Raw genomic sequence first — 22,742 nt, 5'->3', positions numbered from 1 at the left:
TGGCACTGGAGACTAAACCCTTGTAGTCTAAACAAAGTGTCAATAATGTTCTGCCTTGGGAGAGGTTCCTTTGAGAACCATGGCATCATCGAATCTGAGAGTTGGAGGTACATCTAGTCCAACCTTTTAATGCCATCCAGGAATAACAACCAGAAAAATGCCCACCGAACCACTGTTTAAAGGCCTGCAAAGACAGAGACTCTACTGTCTTCCTAAGGTTTAGGTGGAATCTCCTTTCTTTCAGTTTGAAAACTCTAGAAACCTTCAGCTCACAACTCAAATGCCTACACTTTTCCTCTTCTGTGGCTGTGGCCACACTGAGGGAACACAACGAGGACATTGCCATCCCAAATAAATATTCTGTCCATCCCACCATGAAATTTCCCCTAATTTCTAGCATCGCGGTGACTTAAGACTTTGGCTGAGCACTTAGAAATAGAGTTTAGTTCTCCAGAGAAAAGAGGCAGGCAAAACAACCCAGGGAATGCAGAGCGACATGCCTTGGTTCCAACTGTCTTGATTTGGGAGAGAAAAGTCCTGGTTAATATTGATATTTAACCTATATTGTTCTTGGATATCCTACATTTTATGGTGCCTTGTCTTCCTTTGTGGTTAGGATACTTGATCACCCTGCAGATGCAATAAATCGAAGTGTGACCATTTTTCAATGTCTCCTCTCTGTGATGCTAGAAATTTGGTGAGAGGAGAATTTCATTTGGGGGGATGCAACGTTTTTCCTTTGGTTGACAATGCCCTTATTCCCTCTTTTCAGGGGCGGACTGCCCAGATCAATTGGGCTCCCATGGAGATAAAAAAAGGCCCATCTCCTTGGAGGCTGGGTTACCTCAGATGCCGCTGGCCGGGGTGAAAGGATGGCCGGTCTCCAAGGAGGCCAAGCAGAGGAAGGAGGAAGCCATTGTGTAGGTCTTTGCATCTGGGAGCTGGACAGGGTCCCAAAATTCCCCTTGGGGACCCTTTGAGTGCTTTTTGGAAAGGTTTCCGAGGGGAGACCTGGAATGAAAGCAAGGCTCTTTTTTCTCCAAGGCAAGGCTTAACCATGGTGAATTGCAGCCATTTTCTATGAAGGCCTCAGAAAACCCCAGCGTGGGGCAGAGCGGCCGCCAAGCCTGACAAAAGGAGCTCAAGGAAGCAAATAAATAGACACTTTTTAAAAACAGCTCTGCAACCTTCCTTTTGTTAGGAACCTCTCCTTCAGTTTGAGTGAAAGGCAATTTATTCTTGCTTAATCCTTGACCCTGGAGATGTTAGCAAGTGCCAAGGTCCGCAAGAGGAGACCCTCCATGCCAGTCGGAGTCCGAACCTGGGCAAGGGATGTTGGGCACTGGTGAGGTGGACAGCACTGGATCGATGGACCCAGAGGAGGCTGGAAGGGATGCCCCCAAATGCATTTCCTGTCTCCCCCCCCTCCATTTTTGGCCAGAAACAAAGTGCCACGTGGAGCAGGCCGGGTGCCACGGAAGTGCCCCCCCTCCACCATCAAAACACTTTGCTTCAATGAGATGTTTCCAAACATTGCTTGCATGGGATGAAAAGGGCCATTCTTGTGGGTGAGGATGGTGGCGGTGGTGGCTGTTTTCTCTTTGCAGGGAACAAGGTTAAAAGGGGGGCAGAGAATGGGCATCAGTGACTCACTCAGAAACACACACACACACACACACAGGCATTTTGTCCTTTTCCCTCTCTGCCTCCTTTTATCTTCCCATTGATTGATTTAGCTCCATGCACAGAAGGAGGAGAAAGAATTAGCAAGATGCCCGTCAAGGGAGCCCACACAGCAGGGCTCTGGGTGCGAGAGAGGCAGCACGGGCGGGTTCATCCCCAGCCTTGCTCCTGACATCTGTTGACAAGGGGACAAGAGCCATTGTTCATGTTCCTGCCTTCACTCACCCCTTAGAGGAACCTCTCAGGAAGAGGAAGGAAAGAAGAGAAGACCAAAGAAGGAAAGGATAGGAAAGGAAAAAGTGGGAAGGAAGGAAAGAAGTGAGGAAGGAAGGTCATGCAAGGATGCTACTACATCCAACAGTTCAGAATCCAGTCCACTGGTCCAGTGACACAAGTAGACCAAGTCTAAGAAAGCTTATGCTAGAATTTCTTTCACACGGTTAATTTCAAAAGTGCTACAAGATCCCTTTGCATCCTGAAGTTCCAGACTGTGTCTTTTAATATTTCCTAGTGCTTTGTCATTTCATATACTTCTGAACTGTTTTACTGCAAGAGCTATTTGACAGTGGAACGGACTCTCCCTTCTTCAGAGGTCTTTAAACCGAGGCTGGTTGGGCATTTCTCAGGACTGCTTTAGCCATGTATTTCTTCACTGAAGAAAAGGGTTGGACTAGGTTGCCCTTGAGGATTCCTTCCAGCTCTATGAGTGGTAATTCCAAAGAAGGCACAACCATGTCCAAGTCTTAGTGGTCCAATATTGTATTTTAGTGGGGTCTTGCCCCCCCACTTTCCCTACTCTTGGGCAATGGTCAAGCCCCATCATTCCCCCCATATCTCATGGTCCATGCACTCTGAGAAATCTTGGGATGATGACTATAAAGAAAATAAACAGTTTCCAGGAGGGTGTTACCATGCCAAGAGGGCCGAATGTCTTTGCAGATCAGAAGATTCAAAACCCAGCGATCTGACTGCTTTTGACAAGGGAAGTCGGAGATGTTCTGTTTAAGCACACAAGAGAATTGCTTTTGACCACGTCAGGTAAAAAAAGTTCCATTGGCCTCAGCATCCCCTCTTGTCTTGCAAAGGCAGGCCACCAGACTAGACAAAAGCTGGCAAGGAGAAGCAGAAGAAGAGAATGAAATCCTGGCTCGACCTTGCCCTCATGATCCTCTCCCAAGATGACAGCATGGATGTTTGGGAAAGGAATGTTTCTGGACCATAGTCCAATTTTTGGACTATAGTTCCCAGAAATAGGTGGGAAACGGTACGGTGGGTGACAATGAGGGAATGGAGTTTGCTGGGAAAGAGCTTGGTTGGCTAGAACATGGAATGGTGCTCCATATTGGGACCTTGGGTCACAAATGTCATGCTGAGAGGTTTGATGTTAATTCTAAATCTTGCATCCTCCTACATGCACCTCTATTAAAAAAATATTCGTACAGAGACCCAGTGGTGGTTTGAGCATTAGACTACAACTTTGGAGACCAGTGTTTGATTCCCTCATTCAGCCATGGAAACCCATTGGGTGACTTTGGGCCAGTCACTCTCTCTCAGCCCCAGAAAACTTAGGGTCACCATAAGTTGGAAATTACTTGAAGGCATGCAACCACAAAGAGTGCAGGGCACTTATGGCCAGAGACTTTGTAGCTATATCCATAGGTCTTGAGTGCTTCCAGACAGAAAGTTCCTAACATTCATAAATCTTTGTTCTTCCTCTGGTATTTTTGCACTCAGGAAATTGAAGGCCCCAAAGATCCCCCTAAAAAATCCCTTTGGCCCAGTGTGGGTTTCAACCATGCCTTGCTGGGCATTGCCCTATTTGTGGTTGTGTGCCTTCAAGCAATTTATGGTGACCCCCAATGGTTTGATCCTGCCAGTGGCAGTTCAGGTGGATCCACTGCAGGGAGATCAGAAAAGGCTCCCGCCTGGACTAAAATCCCAGAATCCCCTAACCAGCATGCACCCTGGAAGCTGTATTAAAACAAAGCCAACAACCCATCCTAAGGTCTGCGTTACAGTTTTCATAAGACCGAATCCAATGGGACAGCCACTTCTGCTAGAAAACAGAGATAATTCCACCTTGTGTTTGCCTTATACAAGCTAACTACAAGAGGACTAGACCTTTGCTGGCAACAGAGGATGTTTTGTAAGCCTTGGCAATGCCAGGCAGAGGCTGCTTTCATTTTATCCGGTCTTATGGGGACCTCTGCTGGAGGCTGGGAAAGAAATGGGAGGCTGGCACCTTCTTCAAAGGTTTCCATTGCAATTTGGTCCCAGGACCCCCATGGATACCAAGTCCCATTGAATACAATGGAGTAGTAAAATGGCATCCCTATATAAAATGGCAAAATTAAGGTTGGCTTTTTGGAATGCTTTCATGCTGTGGATGGTTGAATCTGTGGATATGGAGGGATGATTGTATTACATTTAAAAATATACATCTTTCTCTCTCTGAGTATAGCTGCACTGTAGAAATAATAATACACTTTAAGTGCTATAGTATCCTGGGATTTGTGGTTTTACAAGGTCTTTTGGCTTCTCTGTCCAAGAGTGCTGGTGCCTCTCCAAACTATGCATCCCAGGATTCTGCAGGATGGAGCCATGGGTATTATAGTGGTGTTGAAACTGAAGGTCCTGGAAAATCCCTTTAAAGATGGGTGTGAAATCTGGAACGGATCCCTAGCCCAATGACGCGGGATCCACCATGATGCTCTCCTAATGTGTCAATGTGATGATCCTTGCCATCTCCACCTAATTCTTGGTCCTCTTTTCCCTCAATCAGATGACTTCGTCCACCAAGGTGTACTACAGCCAAACGACACAGACCGACAGCCGGCCCCTCATTGGCTCTGCCCTGCGGAAGAGGCGGGTCATGACCAAGGATGGACGGAGCAACGTCAGGATGGAGCACATCGCCGACAAGCGGTTCCTCTACCTGAAGGACCTGTGGACCACCTTCATCGACATGCAGTGGCGCTACAAACTTCTCCTCTTCTCGGCCTCCTTTGCCGGGACCTGGTTCATCTTTGGGGTCATCTGGTACCTGGTGGCCGTCCTGCATGGGGACCTGCTGGAGTTTGACCCTCCGGCCAACCATACGCCGTGCGTCATGCAGGTCCACACTCTCACGGGGGCCTTCCTCTTCTCCCTGGAGTCCCAGACCACCATCGGCTATGGCTTCCGCTACATCAGCGAGGAGTGCCCCTTGGCCATCGTCCTGCTCATCAGCCAGCTGGTCCTCACCACCATCACGGAGATCTTCATTACGGGCACCTTCCTGGCCAAGATCGCCCGGCCCAAGAAGAGGGCCGAGACCATCAAGTTCAGCCAAAACGCTGTGGTGGCCCAGCACGATGGGAAGACCTGTTTGATGATCCGGGTGGCCAACATGCGCAAGAGCCTGCTCATCGGCTGCCAAGTGACAGGCAAACTCCTCCAGACCTACCTCACCAAAGAAGGTGAGAACGTCCGGCTCAACCAGGTCAATGTAGACTTCCAGGTGGACACCTCTTCCGACAGCCCTTTCCTCATCCTGCCCCTGACCTTCTACCACGTGGTCAATGAACACAGCCCCTTCCGGGACCTGGCCTTGCGCACAGGAGAGGGGGACTTTGAGCTGGTGGTCATCCTCAGTGGCACCGTGGAGTCCACCAGTGCCACCTGCCAAGTCCGGACCTCCTACCTCCCCGAGGAGATCCTCTGGGGCTACGAGTTCACCCCCGTCATCTCTGTCTCCGCCAGTGGGAAGTATGTGGCCGATTTCAGCCTCTTTGAGCAGGTGGTCAAAGTCTCCCCTCCTTGCTGTCTCCACGAAACCGTCCGGTTTGGCGACCCTGAGAAACTGAAACTCGAGGAGTCATTCCGAGAGAAAGCGGAGAGAGAAGGGACCGCGCTGAGTGTCCGGATCAGCAATGTTTGATCCCTCAGAGGACTTGCAAGGCCAACATCGCTTGAGCGTTACGTACATCAAATACCTTTGCTAGTTCCCAGATTTCCTTTGGACCTTTCCCTTGTTGTGTTCTTTCCACCCCGAGAATGGCTCAAAAGAAAAAACCAGACTGAGCAATTTGTTAATCTCTGTAGGATCCTGTTCAAGGGAATGTGGTCTTCTTGACTTTTCCTCCTGACAAAGCAACTCTCAGTCCACTCCAGAATTAAAACTTCTCCCAACTGCTGGAAGCATATTTTAAACGATGCTCATTTTTAAATACACAGAACTCTGGGGCCCATTGTTTGGGAAAGCACGAGCTCCTCTGATTCCTGAAAGGCAGCTGAATACACACCAGCAAGACTTCCTCTGAGCAGGGCAGAAGGACCTATGCATCTGCTGCACAATGTTTTGGAGGTTTGGTTGTTCCTTGCTTTGCAGACTTTACTATGAAGCTTAGCCCTTCATTCTGGACTGAAAATTATTGATGTCTACATGATAAACTGAAGCACAACAGGGGAAGAAACATGCCACCGATGCAGCTAGAGTGGAGGCCATACTTCACAACACCAGACCCTCTGGATGGCCATATTTAAACCTGTTCAGGTTCAAATTCAAGTGTGGTTATGAGTGGATGCATCTAATAAAGTTGGAAAGGAGATCCAGAGCAGATAAGAGCTGGCAAAAGCCATATTCAACGAAAGCATTCTGCTTGACTTCCCTACCATTAGACAGAGCCTATAATTTATCTTTCCCTTTCACAAACAGACACTTTACAATAGCAAAAGGCTTTCAATGCAGCCAGTACTTTATATTAATTCAGAGGTATGATTTAAAAAAGTACATCCATGGCTCAAGTATGACCTCTTGACTTGGAAATTTGGTGGTTTCTCCAGTGAAGCCCTTCCGAAAAACCTGACTTTCCTTGCAAAGCTCAGACACAACTGCACTTGTCTTGGCCACTCTTCCCATCATCTTTCTTTTGGAAGCTAAAAAGCCCCTTGAACTCACAGAATCTGCAGAGGATGGCTTCCCCAGCAGGAGAAGTAAATGGTGCACGGATCGAAATAGTAAAATAACACGCAGGCAGAGTCTGAAATGGATGTCCTCTTGGGATGTCCAGATATTTATGCAACAGGTGAACCTCTGACCACAACAGACCTGCTGGACTTGCTATTAGTACTGTAAATTATCGACATCGGAGATGCTGAACTTGAGAAGCCGAGGGGATGGGATAGAAATACGGCCCTACAACTGGAAGGACATGGTCCCATCTTTCTCCCCTCCCTAGGTTTCGCACATATTTTCCAATTGCTGCCATTTTGAGCTTGCAAAAGACTTCCGAACAAGGAGGACGGCAGTGTTTTTCTCTGGCAGAAAACAAGAGAAGTCGCTTTTCATGGAACGGTGAAGACAGAACTGAAGAGGAAAAAGATGAAAGCCACCCGCGCTGCATCCTTGTAAAGCTAACATTATTTGCACTCTGGCTTTTAACATTAATCCACCAGAACTCAAGCCAAGCTTATTTTTAAAACGAATAAAACCTAGGCCAAACGGTTTTGGGAAATGTAGAAGAATCCGACAATGAACACAGGGACGGGTTCGGTGGATTTGGGGGGCAAGGTCAATCATAAGACTGGGAACCTGGGAACGGCGACCCAGTCTTGAAGAATGTGTCAAACATTAGGAACGAGAGGTTGCTTTTTAAAAACTTCTGATATTCTCTTATCCATGCGCATATATGCAATTACGCGGCTTATTGGTGGCCAAGGAGGGGAAGGGAAATCCCAGTCTTAATCCAGACCGCACAGTTATAGCCGCTTGATCCCAGTTTAGCTGCCATGGTTCCTTCCTACAGCATCTTGGGACCTGTAGTTTTGTAAGGTACCTGGGATTCTCTTTTGGAGGGCTGTATGTTCAGGGGAGTCCAATGCAAAATGCTAAGTACCTTCTGAAATTGCAAACCATGGCCTCATACCCTCCAGCGTTTCATAGATGGAAACCTGGCAATGTGCGGCCAAGCAACCTTAGAGTGTCACAAAAGTTATGAAGCAGGAAAAAACAGACAAGGAAAGAGTCTGTCCCTTTCTTCTCCTTTCCCCTTTCTGTCTGATTTCATTGAATGCAAACTCTTTTTGCACTCTGAACTCTGTTTTCAGCAGGAGTTCTCCTAAAAAGGAGAGAGAAACTGGGACTTTTTAAAATCAACTGAGAAAGTGGGGTGGCCAATGATTAAATTGGGGCTGTTTCTGCCAAATTGGGATAGTTGGAAGGAATGCAAGATGGACCCATGGCAGCTAAAGTGGGATAATCATGGCGCGACTGTGCAGTGTGGACACACCTTAAGAGAAGGGGCTGGATGTTGGTGGTTAATGGCAGAGACCTGTGACTATACTTTTCTCTTTCTAAGAGGTCTCTCCCAAGCTGGCCCTTCTTGGACGACCCAAAAAAACTGCATCGGCTTAATGGCTAGATAGATAGTCATGTGTGTTGATGGGGTTTAGGCTTTGGGGTGATTACTGGCTCAGTTTAAGAGCCATTTAGTACAGGGTTATGAAGATGGAGAAGGAAGGAAGGAGTAACTTCCTCATCTAGCTTTTGAGAGAAAGAAAGTATCTATTAAAATATATAAACCTATTTATATAAATGAGATATATATTGCTATTTGTACAGAAAGAAAGAGGGGGAAAAAGATGTAACAGAGCTACTTTGCACTTTGCAGCAACCAGCGGATGGACGGATGCAAAACAATGCTACTGAAGCCAAAAAAAGAAAGAAAGGGAACCACTTTCCTTCCTTGCAAAATTTTAACATTTCTAGAGAGGGGAATAATAACAAAAAGAGAGAATCTTGTCCCATGTTCAGAAACACTTCACCGGTATTTTTGCAACAGAAGGGGAAAACTTGTTATTACTGTTGTTGTTGTTGTTGTTATTATTATTATTATTATTATTATTATTATTATTATTTGGAATTGCGACTAACAAATAGGAATGCTTAGGATGATGGAAATGGCTCTTGGGCTTCGAATGGAGAGTTTATTCTCTCCCGCGGAACCCCAAGTTAAACTTAAGTTTCATAACAATTACTAGCAACTCAAATTCTTTTCCTTACAAGTGCCATGATGAACAATATCTCCCCCTCCGTCCTTTTGGAAAGCACAAGGCAACTGGAGCGGAGCATATAGGGTTTGAATGCAGTTTGCAGCAACGGAAGTAAGATGAGGGCAAAAGAGGAAGGAGGAGGAGAGGGAAACCACTTTAAATAAAAGTAGCCCCAAAAGTGGGACAGCGGAGGATTAAGTTGTGTGTTTTAACAAAGCATTTAATATAAGAATCTCAGCCCATAAGTTTAGAAAGGGTGGGACTGATAGCTGGCAAATCAAGTCATCGAAGTGGAGAATTTCTCAAGCTGTAGGGATGGCTTCCACCTCCGCTTTCGCCGCCGACTGGATAAAGTCCTTGGCCCTGAATGGACATCCCTGAAAGAAAGGCCCATCAAACCGAACAGACGGAAAAGAGTGTTTATTTTGTGCCTTATAAAGATGTACTGTACTTTCATAAATATGAAAGGGTTTTTTTTATCCACTGGAGAAGACTTTGCACTAAAAACAAAACATGATTTTATTGGGGGTGGGTCTGAAAGGGAGTCGTGTCTTTTCTTCTGTTTAGAACAAAGCCACTAAATAAAAAGAATGATCAGATTTTATGATGTCTTTGCAATATCGCTTCACTCGATACGGATAGGTAATACAGTGAATCCAAGGCAAGTGTGTGTTTGATACCGTTATCAATACTTATCATTGCAGCCGCGTTACTATTCCTCTTGCAACAACGAGTGGCATATTTTGCACTCTAAAACACTTGTGTGATCAGCCGAAGCCACACAAGCACAACCAGAGACACTTTTTTAATTGAAAGAAAAGGAGAATGATGCCTTTAGGGATGCAACCCCCGGCATATATTCCCAGGAGAAAAGGGCGGAAAAAAATATATTATGCAGCACAGTTTAAAAACAGACCAGAAAGCAATTTCCGGTCGGGATGTTATTTAGTGCTGTGAGAATAATAGAGAAAAAGCTAATAAGACAACTGTGAAATTGCTACGCAGGGAGGGAAGAGCACGGAAACAACAGACAAAGCGCAAAGCTGTAAGGAAACTGATGTATTACAACGGCCGGGACGTTAACGGGGCTTTATTAGGATATACCCTCTTTGCAACACCTTAAATCAAGGGCAGCGTTTGCCATGAAGGGGCATTGCCAAGTTCATAAATAAGGAACAGATTATAGTACGTCTTCTAGGCCGGACTGAGGATTATTACCATCGGTGGGGAAAAAAGGGGGAATAAATAAAAGAAGGAGAAGAAGAAAAAGAGAGAGAGGGAGGGGGTATTAATAAATAAAAGCATGCTGTTTTCAATTCTAGTGGTAAACTAGAATGTTAAGAAGGAGTAAATACTCCCTCGGTGCAGAAGACCAGTAAACAACTATTTATTGGCTACTAGCTCCAAATATTTCATCTCCATTTTAACATTCACTTTTCGGCTGCTGCTGCTGCTATTGCTGCTATACTATACTTGCTGAGATTTCCACACAACTGCTAAAGGTGGAGGTTTCCTAATGCAATTTTTCAATGGCTCTTTTGTTCCAACATCCTCCCCAGATGGAAAATATAGTTCCTGCCTGGAAGACAACACTTCTGCCCAGAAAATAAAATGGCAGAACAAGTCCTGGAAGTGCCAAGGGCACATTTTTGGACAGCTGTCCCACAGCAAAGGGGTGGCGGTGGTAAATTTGTCTGGCCTTTCTTACAAGAATGAAACTTACAGAGATTTGCACCCCCAGCTTAAAGTCAGAAGAAACACTGAAAAGAGGATGCGTGAGGATGACACAGAGAAATACTAATGTTTTGTATCCATCAGCTGATAATAATGACATCAGTTCTAGAGAAAAAGGACCGTTATGGAGCGGCACACATTTCCTGCTGACCCTAAATGGCTAAAAGGGCTCAGTTTCTCTTCTGCATCTCGCTTTTCTTGCTGACCCCCTTAAAAAAAGCCCTTGTTTCCATGACTTTCTTTGCCCAACCCAGTTCCTCTTTGATATGTTTTCCTGCTGACCAAGGGAAATACATTCATTTAATCCTTGAGTCACAGAAGGGGAAGGGACCCTCATAGGACATGTAGTCCAGCCCCCAGCCCAGCAGAAACACACAAATCAAAGCATTCCTGAAAGACATCCATCTAACCTCTCTTTATAGACCTCCAAAGAAAGAGAAAGTGTGCCATTCCCCAAGGGAGTCTCTTTCACTCTCAAGCAGCTCTTGACTATCAAGGAGCTACCATGTTCTTAGGGTTATATGTAATCTCTTTCCTTGCCATTTGAATCCATGACTGTCTGGTCTCCAAAACAGCAGAAAAACAAGCATCAATTGCATGAGGAAAGAGGTGCAGTGGTTAAATGCTTATACTGCAGCCACTCACAAAACCACAAGGTTCTGAGTTCAATACTTATAGTTCAATAGCCACCTTGAGTCCTTGTACTGTGAGGAAGGTGGGATATAAATAAACATGATGATGATGATGATGATGATGATGATGATGATGATGATGATGATGATGATGATGATACCAGCCAGGGGCTCTGGGTCAACTCAGCCTGGCATTCTTCCAAGGTCGCTAACATGAATACCCAGCTTGTTGGGGGCAATTAGCATACACCTTGTAAACTGCTTAATACATCGGTAAGTGGTATAGAAATGCACTACTATTACTTAAGGTGAACCTATCGGAGGCATCACTAAAGGTGGTGGCATTTGCTGCTTCATTTCATGGCTGCTTCCTGAAAATCCTCTGAGACCCCCTCAAGCCTCTGTTGTCTTGAGGTAGGTAGGGGCAAGTGGTCTGAAAGGTAGGTAGGTAGGGGCAAGTGGTCTTCCGTATCTGAATGGGAAGGAGGACTCTCTGCCTGCTGGTCTCCCTCCTGAGACATTTGGCCCTGGAGCTTCCCATTGCTCCAGGTCAGCAGAAGGTCCAAAGATGTCCACTGCTTCAGTCTCTGAGTCAGAGTCAAGATCCATCTTCTGGGGGCAGGGCATGACACCTCTGGTCTCTGACCCAGTGTGGTCCACATACTCCACACCCCCAAAAGAAGGGACCTTTGGCTACTGCCCACAGCTCTAGCCGGTCACATGGACCACATGATGTGCTGATCTGGTCCCAGGGCTGCAGGAAGGCACAAAGGGGGAAGTAGCCCTTCCTCCTCCTCCTCCTCCTCCCTTTCAGATGAGAGAGGGAACAAAAAGAGAGGCTTCCCTCTTAGTCTTCCAGGGATCCTGCCTGGATTTGTTGCCAGCACTAGCCATCCTTGGGTTCGGTACCTTTGCTGAGCAGCCATCATGGAGTCGCCTGGTCCTCTCCCCTTTTCCTTCTTCTTCTCCTTCTTCTTCCTCATCATCCACGCTGCAAGTAAGTCCAAACTAAATGGCTTTTCTTTTTCCCAGCTTTCATTCTGCTTGGAAAACTTTGGCATTGGGAGAGGGGCCTGTTACGTGGGATAATAAATATCGTACAGTTGGCCCTCCGTATTCATGGATTCTTCATCCACAGATTCAACCATCTCTGGCTTGGAGATATTCCCAAAAGCCAACCTTGATTTCGCCACTTCATCTAAGGGTCACATTTTGCTATGCCATTGTATGTTATGGGACTTGAGCATCCTCAGGATTTGGGCATCCACAAGGATCCAAATAAACCTATCCTCATGCAGTCAGTGCTTGATTTCTCTCCTGTCATCAGCAGATAACAAGGGTTGGCTTTAGCTTTTTCCTAAATGTATTTTTGGGTGGTGAATTTGAAAAATACCATCAAAATGTCATACCACACACCGTTCTTTCAGAAAAGCAGATTTCTTTAAATCAATTCGGTTCTTTCTCAGCTTTGGTTAAGTGTGTATGCTGATGATATAGGCCAGTGCTATTTCTTATAGTGCTTTTGAAAGGATTTGGGTGCGTGTGTGTTTTATATCAGTGAATTGAAGTGTTCTGAAAGTCTTTCGCTAGACCTCAGCCCTTTCTTTGACCCTTTGCAGGATCAATTCAGTTCAGTCACACATTACAACACAGAAACATCAGAGCAAGTTGTGAAAAAACTATGCGATGGAGCAAACCTGAGATCAGTTTTGGATTTAGGATGCCAAATGCCTATAAAACCAGCACACATTTTAAAACAATGATGGCCATCCATTTTTGCAGGCCTTTCCTCTCCCTGAAAAGGAGCCTGCAAAATAGATGGTCGGAAGGGGACACCCTGGGGACCACCTCCCATTGCCAAGCCTTGACTTGGCAGAGGAGGTGGGAGTTAGACGAACCATCATCCCCATGACCCTCAGCCCCAGTTTCACAGTCCCCTAGCTTACCAAGAACCCTTTGAGGCTCTTTCACGGGACACAGGTTATTGCACTCTCTCATACAATCCTACTAGAGTTGGACTCACCGCGGTCGGCAGCAACTGTGCCAGACCTGAAACTGAAAGCGCTGAGATCCAAGTTCTTGCCTGGTCCCATGAAGAGGAACTTGCAAAAGGAGCCTGCAAAACAGGGGGAGTCCAGCCATCTCCGTTGGTTGCTCAGTCGGTCTCATGCTGGTTCTTTCCAGAGTTCACCAAGAAGTTTCAGAGAAAGGAAAACTCAGCTGGATGGGGGATGGACCCGGTGGGCAAATGGTGGGCAAACAGTGGCCCCTGTGCAGCTTCTGGGACCGTTTTGAAGGCCCCAGTCCTTGCAGACTTCCAGATCTGCCCTTTCTGCAGCCAAAAAGAAAAAAGAGAGAGATCAGATTGTTTGGAAGCCTTCAGGAGCAGAGGCTTGCATTTTAAATCCCCAGTGTAACAATCAATACAAAAGAAGACCTGTTTTTTTCAAAACCAGAAAAGGGTTAGGGTTCCTTTCAAGGGGGGGGGGTTTGCATTCGCAGTTGCCAAACTTTGGTCTTTCAGCTGTTTTGGACTTCAGTTTCCAGGATTCCTAGTGGTTGGCCAAACTGGAAGCAGCGGATACTGGGAGCTGAAGTCCAAAACATCAGAGGGACCCAAGTTTGGGAACCACTGTCTTTAGGATTGCTATATGTCTGTGTGGCTCACGGTGGGTGGAAAAATAGCCCTCAGAACCACTGTGTTTCGTCACCTCTATGTTATTCTAAGAGTGCCAGCGAGGCATAGTGGTTTGAGCCTTGGGCTATGACTATGGAAACCAGGGTTCAATTTCCATCTTGGCCATAAAACCCACTGAGACCTTGCCTCAGAGGATGGCAATGGCAAACCCCTTCTGAAGAAACAGGACAAGAAAACCTCACAATAAGTTGGGAACGTCTTAAAGGCACGCAAAAGAAACGCCTATGCTATTATAGAACATGTAAGATCTCAAAGCCAAGGCATATCCGTAAAGTTAGTGCATACTTACAGAAAAGGGCTCCTGGAAAACGTTACGTTTTGGACTGCAGCTCCCAGAATCCCCCAGAGAAGGTCAGAGCCTGAAATGGCACAGCTGGGTTCTGAAAAGAGTGGGTCCATTAACCCCAGTTTCTCCCCACTGTCTCTTCTTTGTTCTCCAGGTGCAGTGAGCCCCACCAAGAACTTCACCCGAGAGGCAGGCAGCGCGGTCCATTTGGATTCGGGGATCCCCAAGGGGGCCTCTTTCTTCAGCATCTTCCTCCGGTCAGCTTCCTTCAGGAGGACCCTGGCCATCTGGATCCCGGGGAAACCTCTCAACGTCTTATCCTCAGAGTATTCAGGAAGGATCACCTTCGAAGAGGACAGTCACGAGTTCCGGATCCACAACCTGACGCTGCACGACGGGGGCATCTACGAGATTTTGATGAAGAAAGACGAAGAGGTTGAGGAGTCCTTACGGAAATACGCCGTCTTTGTGTTCAGTGAGTAAGGGCAGAGAGCTGGGGATCATATACGCCAATGTTTCTGGGCAATGCAGCTTCTCATTTTCATTTGAGAAATGTTAGAGGACAAGTTGTGTGTGGGTTTATGATTGTACAGAAGAACTCATGGCTGGTCTGAAGCATTTCCAGCCAGTGGTCAAGAGCAGGGAATGAATGCCAGGAACATTTACACCATCAACCCGAGACAGAAAGGAATTGGCTGATCCGAGGAATCCCTCTGGAATTGGAGTCTGACCTTGCTCTAATCTCTTGGAATTGGAGGCGTAGTTCCCACTGGGATCAGCAGGGGGCAGCGGAGAGAGGCAGGCGGAGTCTTGCCCTTCCCAGTTGGTTCAGGCAAAAGCAAACCGCAGTAGCATTTCCTAGATTGTCTGTTTGCCCTCTTTTCAAACCTTCTTGGAGGGTATCCTTTCTGCCCCATGTGTAGTGAGCAGTGGGGAAACCACCAGCCGTCTTCTCACTCTCCTCTCTATTCCCCTACAGATATCAGTGTCACTGCCAGCCACCTGGCCAACCATTCCTGCAGCCTGGGTTTGCTCTGCGAGGCCGGGACGGGGAATAAGTGGGTGACCTACACCTGGAAGGGCACGGACACGGGGGTCACCGTCTCCCAGGACGCCTGGCTCAGACTCATGGACCCCAAAGACGAGGGGGACTCCTACACTTGCACTGCCCAAGCCCCCGGCACCCAGACTGCATGGAGCGTCACTCCCTACAAGTACTGTGGGGCCTTTTCTGGAGCTGATGGTAAGTACTGGTCAGGTGCAGAGGGTCCCACCTAGCACTTTGCAAGAATCGCAGCCGTCCTTTAATGTGGCTCTTGCAACACCTGTGCCTGGGAAAAGTTGATTTGTGTGGACTGCAACTCCCCAAATCCTTATCATGCTTGCTGGAGAATCCAAAAAACCCCACCATGCACCCACAAAAACCACTAGGTTTGGAATAAAAAGGAGAAACCAAGCCTTGTCCAGGGTGCTCATCTGAATTACAAATGCTGCTCTTCTTCCTCTTACTCCACAGGAAGAATTACAATTAGTCCACAGACGGTCATTACTGTGTCCTTGAACCCTTGCAGACTCCCCCAAAAGAGGGTGAATCCCCCAAAGGACAGCCATCTTAGTGGCATAGGCCAAGGTTGATGGAAGCTGAGGTCCAACACACTTGGAGGAGTCCATTGAATTTAAAGAACCTCTGAATTTAGGGGTTCCTCGCCTTCCTTTCTCGCTCTGTTTGCCATTGCCCATCTCATGAAAAGCAACCCTTGCTTTGTATTTGTGGAGCAACCAATGCCTTGCAATTTTTTTCCAATTAAAGCCGGCAGCAAAGCTTTTGCAAAACGGAATCTCTAATTTCCTAGCCCCGTTTGCCAGCGTGTCCAAAAACAGGTTCAATTTGAAGCTGGTGGCAAAAAGGGCCGGCTGAAGGGCGACCCGAGTAATACCAGCTGGCAGACAAATATCTTTGAAACTCTCTTTAAAAGAGTAGGAGAAAAGCTGAAAGGAAGCGCTCTTCTTCCTCCCATCCGTCCCGGGGGAGCCCACGGAAATCCAAACAGCTCGCAAATACTACAAATAATACCACTTGCCAAATTAACATTTTTGAAATGTAAGCGAATTTGTCATCTGGGTTGGAGTTGGTTTTTTAATTCCTCCCCCCCATTCTCTCTCTCTGTCTGTCTTCAGAATAGCTCCGTTTCTGAAGTTTGCCTAAGCAAGTGCTTCTCGCTTTGGCGCCTTTTGAGTTGTCCTCTGCATTATTCATCGAGGCCTTCATTATTCCGTGTTCAGCAATTCTTTTTGATGCTCTTAAAAATCATTATTTGGCTAACCCATTGCCACATGGCGGTGTTGACGAATTTGAGGAGGGGTGGATTTGGGGGGGGGAGAGATAATTATTTACGCATCAGCCATTGCTAGATTTGCTGCAGAAGGAGCATTTCCTTGAGACATTTGCATGGAGGCCCCCATCTGCAAAGGGAAATTGCATTCAAAAATTGGAAACAAGGAGCGCGCATATATATATATATATATATATATATATATATATATATCTGGGAGGGGTTTTTTGCAGTCAGAACAACAAAGGGATGGAAGGAGGCGCTCATCAAGAAGCAATCCTGTCCATTTTCCGAAGCAACGCCGTGCGATTACAGGAAAAGACGTCACAGCGCGTGCCCAAAAAGCAAAATGCAGATCTGTCCAAAGTTGGCACGGCAAAATGGAGCACTTGCACTTTAGCTCAGGAGGAAAAGTTCCTCTTTTTGGACTCCAGCTCCCAGAATCCCTGGGTTGCATGGATGCTGGATGTTGCGGTCCAAAAAAGACACATTTGTCCCACCTCCCCAAGTCACCTCTGAGGTGTCACAGCGCAGTCCACATCCCTCGCACTCCCCTATTGACTCTCTGGGTCCAAATGTCCCACTTTGCTCTTTTCTCCATCCTTTTGCAGGACGCCTCCGACTTGGGCTTCGGACCTTCTCCCTCTTCGCCTTTCCGCTCTCCCTTTTGGTGCTCCTGTGATGCGGTTCGGTTTTGAAAAAGGCATGGAAATGCACCCACACCTTGTGTAGGAACACTAGTAAACGTTGTTGGTCATGCAGCCCATTAGCCTCAAACCCCATTGAAATCCCCTCTTCCACACAGCCATTTAAGGCAGAGGCACCCTGTCCCTTGTTTCACTTGGCGACTCCAAGACTTCAGAACGGTCCCACAGCGTTGCCTCCAAGAAGTCTTATTATTTTGGTGGAAATGTCAAACGGTTAAAAGATATTGGTTAGAAACACATGAAACAATTCAAAAAACCCTACAGGTTAAGATAAGATATGACCCCAAGTTATATTTGTTAAAGATGGTTGAGGATGAGGAATTGGAGAGAAGACATGGTAAAGGAAGTACTAAACACTGTACATACGTACAGTTTCAAACAAGAAGTGCTATTATTTTAACAGATTTTGGGGATGGGAGAAAGGATGTTTCTCTTGCAATAAAAGGCCCATCTTAATTGGAAGTCCTTTACTGTAGCTTACTGCACCAAGCCACAACTGCCAAATTCTATGCAACCATTAAAGGCAGAGGAGCACTCTCCAGTTTGTAATCTGGCAATGCTTTCCTTCCATTTTTCCTAGTCTTCCGTACCTAAGTTTTGCTGCCTGAAGTTTGTACTTTTGGGAGGTGGAAATGTGTGCGTATATTAGAAATGTGACAAAAATTCATTATTATTACTCATTCCCAAGTCAGAAAATGAAAGAATTTCCTGACATTGGGAAGAATAACAGACCAGTCAGGATTATATACAATATTATCTCAGCACGCAAACATCCTAAAGTGTTGCGAAGGAATTGTTTTGCATTAAATAGTGGTGCTTTTTGTTTTCTGAGTGGAAAAGAGGTTTCTTGCACACACACACACACAGAAAGAGAAAGAGACAAAAATCATGTGCAGAAAACATGTTTTGCAATCCCTAATTCCCATCGGCCATGCTATCTGGGGATGATAGGAGTTGTGTTGTTGTTTTTTACCTCAGTAAATATTTCTAATTATCTCCCATTCTGAGTATGGAGGTGGCACTTGGATCTTAACAGCCACTTAGTGATTTCCTACTTTAGTCCAAATTTTTACCTCAAAAATCACTCTCAAAGTTAATTTCCTAAGTGTGCTCCTAGTTTCCTACAATTACCTCAGCAATTTTACCTCAGAGACTAGGTATTTTCTAGTGTGGGGTCAGTCCTTGAGTAATCTCCTACAAGAAACCCTTAACATTTACCTCAGAGAATACTCCCCTAACACAAAAAGCACCTATAATTTAAACCGTTGAACCTTTCCTGCTAAAGTTCAATTAAATATTGGGCTTATGGCAACTCATGCTCAGAACCCCTTTAATTCAAGCACATCCCACAGCAATGCCTACAAGAAGTGTTCTTATTTTAACAGATTTTGGGGATGGGACAAGTGACATTTTTCTTGCAGTCAAAGGCCCATCTTAATTCACTGTGGCTAATTGTGGGGTTGGTTGCAAGACTTAAAATGGATAGGGCTCCTGTACCTTTCACAGTTGTGTGTACAAAAGGGACACCAGCAGAGGTTGCTTACTTTTGACATGACAAACAACAACTGCTGAAACCAGGCACCAAGCTACAACTGCCAAAATACCCCTCTTCTATGCAACCATTAAAGGCAGAGGAGCACCCTCCAGTTTGTTATCTGGCGATGCTCTTGGCACCCAAACATCCTAAAGTGTTGCAAAGAAATTGTTTTGTATTAAATTGTGGTGCTCCCATAATGGCCTTTTGTTTTCTGGGTCGAATCTTGCACATACAAACAGAGAGAAAGAGACAAAAATCTTGTGCAGAAAACATGTTTTGCAATCCCAACTCCCATCGGCCATGCTATCTGGGGATGATAGGAGTTGCGTTGTTGTTTTTTTACCTCAGGAAATATTTCTAATTATAAAAATCATAGCAATTTATGTTGGAAATGTGGTATGGAGAAGGTGTTCAATGGATCTGTGAAAGAGCTATGAAATTCTGGAAGCAAATTTATTTTGAAATTAAGAGAGTAACGAAGCTATCTGATCTTAGATTTTCCTCAGAAATTTTCGCTATTAAATATGTTAGAAGAATCAATTGAGGCAAAAGTTTGGTAAAATCTTATTTTATATGTTTTCAGCGGCAAGGTTAATCTATGCTAAAAAAAATGGAGGAACAAAGAGATACCTTGATTTCTTCAGGAAAAAGTGGGATATAAATAAAAATTATTATTATTATACCAATGATGGAAGATTGGGCATTTAAGCTGCTGGATTTATTAGAGAGGGGTAATTGACAAGAGGAATTAACCTTTTCAAACATGAATAATAATAATAATTTATTTATTTATATTCCGCCTTTTCCCAAAGGAATCAAGGCAGATTACAGAACAGATTGGGAAAAGATAATAGACTACGGTATCTTCAATCGAAATGGGAGGAAATCAATACTTTAGGGACTGAATTAGATTAAAGTGTAAATAAGCAGACAAAATGACTGTAATGAATTCCCATGATGTTTACTTTAGTTAAGGCAAATCTCATTTGGTATTGAATAGTATCAAATTTAAAGGGAGGTTTTGTTTTAATTTCACTGATAGATAATCTGGAAAGATTCAAGTGGATGAAAATAAAATCCTAACTCTCAAATAGGAAGTAATGTATGAGGGAATGTTTGGTGTAAATTTTTAGATTGTAAGCCTGAGGGCAGGGAACCGTCTATTATCGCCTCTGTTGTAAGCCACCCAAATTCCCAGTAATTGGGTGGCATATAAATAAATCCTATTATTATTATTATTATTATTATTATTATTATTATTATTTGTAATGTTTGTTATGCTCCTCCTCTCTTCTCCTTTTCCTTCCTTTAATTTACCCTTTTTCCCCTGTCCTCTATATGTATGTCATAGGTATGTCTTATATGTATGTTTTTGGTGTGATTAGACCAGGGGTCGGCAACCCCCGGCCCGCAGGCTGGATGCGGCCCGCGGAGGTGGCAGGACCGGCCCCAGCCCGGTCCTGCCACCGCCGCCTCCTCCTCCACCTCCTCCTGAGCCGCACGACCGCGCTGCCCTCCTTCCTCCTCCACCACCACGCGGAGGAGGAAGAGGAGGGCCGCGCGGCCTGGGGCAGAGGAGGCAAAGGGGAAGCCCGCCACCGCCCTCCCCGTGCAGCCCCGCCACCTCCTTCTTCCTCATGCCTCCACTAGCCCTGCCCCCAGGGCCGTGTCGGGCATTGAAGGCGGGGGGGAGGAGACGGATGAATGAGGGGAGGAGAAGGAAGAGGAGAGGGGGAAGGGCAGAAGTAGGAAAGGAGAAGAGGGGAGGAGCAAGGAGAGGAGCAGAAGAGTAGGATGAGGAGGAAGGGGAGGCAGGAGAGGAGGAATGAAGGAGGAGTAGCATATAGGATATAGCATTCATATTCATAATCATTCGTGCGTCTATCCTCGTCCTCTGCTATATATTCGCTCCTTCTCTTATTATCTTTTTATCCTGCCTCGATTATCGAGCGTCAGTCATCTCATTCCGAGTTCAGCCGTTTTCTCATCCATTCTTTGTTCTTCCTTCCATCTTCCTCACTTAAAACATTTTTCCCCTTTATAAATTTTTTTTTCATTTTTTCATTAAGCTTACCACAATTCTCCTTTTCTTTGACAGTGATATGTGTGTTGTGATGATGATGATGGATGTTGTTATGATTACTGATGATTATGATAATCGATCTCTTGAGAGGCATCGCACTTTTCTTAACCGAGAGAGTGTCACCTTCCAAAGTGTGTTTTGGGTGCTTTTAATGCTAACAAGCTTCCTGTTTTGACAGATGATAGTGTGATGGATGATGATATGATGATATGAAGTCAGCTTGAGAGGCATGCCACACACTGTTTTTGAAGCCAAGAGAGTGTGACTTTCCAAAGTGCCTTTTCTGTGGGTTTTTGGTTCTTTAATGGTGATATTGATATCAGAAAGCCTCTGAGGCAAGGCCAATGTAAATTGCTGTGATTTTTACAAACTCATGCGCAGTGAAGAAAAACCAAGTTCTTGACCAAGTACACACTTCTGAGAAGTACACTTGGTGCAAGAACTGTGAAACCACCTTGACATGTTCAATATGCATAGCCATGTGAACCCATGTTCAGTGTGAAACCCAAAGAGTTTGGTTATGCAATAAGCCCTCTGAAATATGCAAGAGATTGCCATCTTAGTAAAGCCATGTTCAATGCCCAAATGGCTTTTTGGAATGGGGGGAGGGGGGGTTGGCCAGAAAGGGAATACATTTCTGCCACCTGTCTAGGAATAATGCCCAAATGTCCTCATTTTGATCATGCCTAAGAAACATGCATTTAGATTAACATTTTTAAAAATCATCAAATTTTTTCACATGTCCTCCATTTAAAAAAATGTGCCCTACATTTGAAAATGTGTTTTGTCCTATATTATTTAATTAATAATAATTAATAATTAGTATAACTAGGCGGGTTACAAACACCATGAAAGTACGGATCGTCCAGTACTAGGAGGAAAGTGCGGTGCTTCCAACCCCCTAACCCTAGTACGGGACGGAGTCCGTACAAAATGGGGGCTCCCCTTCCACATGGGGCCGCCATGACGACGTCACGACCACGCCGCCTCTATACGGGGCGTCGGTCCGCGCCAGGGCGTTTTCCAACATGGGGTCAGTCCTTGAGTAATCTCCTACAAGAAACCCTTAACATTTACCTTAGAGATTAACTCCCCTGACACAAAAAACACCTAGAATTTAAACTGTTGAAACTTTTCCCTCTAAAATTCAGTTAAATATTGGGCTTCTGGCAACTCGCACTCAGAACTCCTTTAACTCAAGCATACTTTCAGCGAACGGATATTTTCGAATCCCAGCACTGCCACCAAATTTATATTGTTGGCCAATGGAGTTAGGGATCGCAAAACATGGCGGTTGTTTAGATGGGAGAGAAGTGGAGTGGGATAACGACATCTTGTCTTGTTCAGTCTCGAGCGCATGTATTTTTCCGGCAACCAAGCACAGGTTGTGAAGCCAAAGGCTTTCACGGCCGGCATCCATAGTGTTTTTGTGGGGTTTTGGGGCTATGTGGCCATGTTCTAGAAGAGTTTATTCCTGGTGTTTCACCAGCATCTTCCATGCCTTCATTCCTCTGCCAGCCAAATCCTAACCTGTCCAGCAGGTGGCACTCATAAACTGCTTTGCTTTCTAAATAACAAAATTTCCTAGCCAGGCAGCGTAGGCTAGTGGTTTGAGCATTGGACTACCACCCTCCAGAGAAGGAGACTCCTTTCCTTGATCAGATGAAGGAGTAGTTAATGTGAATATGGTTCAACATATCTCCCCAATTATCTGTTTTAAAGATGTTTCAGTTGATGTGAATATGCCCTTGTTTGCGGTCAATTTGGCTTCAACCAAATCAGTTTGTTCAGGAGCAAATCAGGCCTGAAGTATTGCATAAAGCCAACAAAAATGAACTGAAACTCACATTGGACAGATCATGAGGATGATAAATAATAATAAAAATAACACTTTTATTTATATCCCTCCTCTCTATCTATGTGACTTACTAAAAAGACAATAACTCTTGGTAAAGTGAAAGACAGAGAGCAGCAGAGTGGTTTGAGCATTGGGCCACAACTCTGGAGACCAGACCAG

General features: G+C 45.4%; 3 protein-coding genes across 3 annotated transcripts in view; 2 read left to right on the top strand and 1 right to left on the bottom strand.

Moving 5' to 3' along the window:
- Positions 1–5,891, top strand: part of KCNJ10 (potassium inwardly rectifying channel subfamily J member 10) — a 17,601-nt gene extending 11,710 nt beyond the window's left edge. The window contains exon 2 of the mRNA XM_042439844.1: positions 4,466–5,891. Within this exon, the coding sequence (XP_042295778.1) occupies positions 4,466–5,602 (1,137 nt within the window). The 3' untranslated portion in view covers positions 5,603–5,891. The remainder of the gene's footprint in view (positions 1–4,465) is intronic.
- KCNJ9 (potassium inwardly rectifying channel subfamily J member 9) overlaps positions 1–13,450 on the bottom strand; it is a 39,468-nt gene extending 26,018 nt beyond the window's left edge. Inside the window, exon 1 of the mRNA XM_042439843.1 lies at positions 13,105–13,450. The gene's annotated coding sequence lies outside the window, so the exon portion shown is untranslated. The remainder of the gene's footprint in view (positions 1–13,104) is intronic.
- Positions 11,875–19,880, top strand: LOC121915527 (SLAM family member 5-like). The gene is made up of 4 exons (XM_042439845.1): positions 11,875–12,078; positions 14,220–14,540; positions 15,045–15,308; positions 17,010–19,880. The coding sequence occupies exons 1-4, from the start codon at positions 12,009–12,011 to the stop codon at positions 17,078–17,080; spliced, it is 726 nt and encodes a 241-aa protein (XP_042295779.1). The 5' UTR covers positions 11,875–12,008; the 3' UTR covers positions 17,081–19,880.
- The last annotated feature ends 2,862 nt before the right edge of the window (positions 19,881–22,742 follow it).

The sequence above is a fragment of the Sceloporus undulatus genome, chromosome 9, assembly GCF_019175285.1.
Source record: "Sceloporus undulatus isolate JIND9_A2432 ecotype Alabama chromosome 9, SceUnd_v1.1, whole genome shotgun sequence".
NCBI classification, from domain to species: domain Eukaryota; kingdom Metazoa; phylum Chordata; class Lepidosauria; order Squamata; family Phrynosomatidae; genus Sceloporus; species Sceloporus undulatus.
The sequence above is the reverse complement of the archived record's forward strand: the minus strand, read 5'-3'. Positions and strand labels throughout refer to the sequence as shown.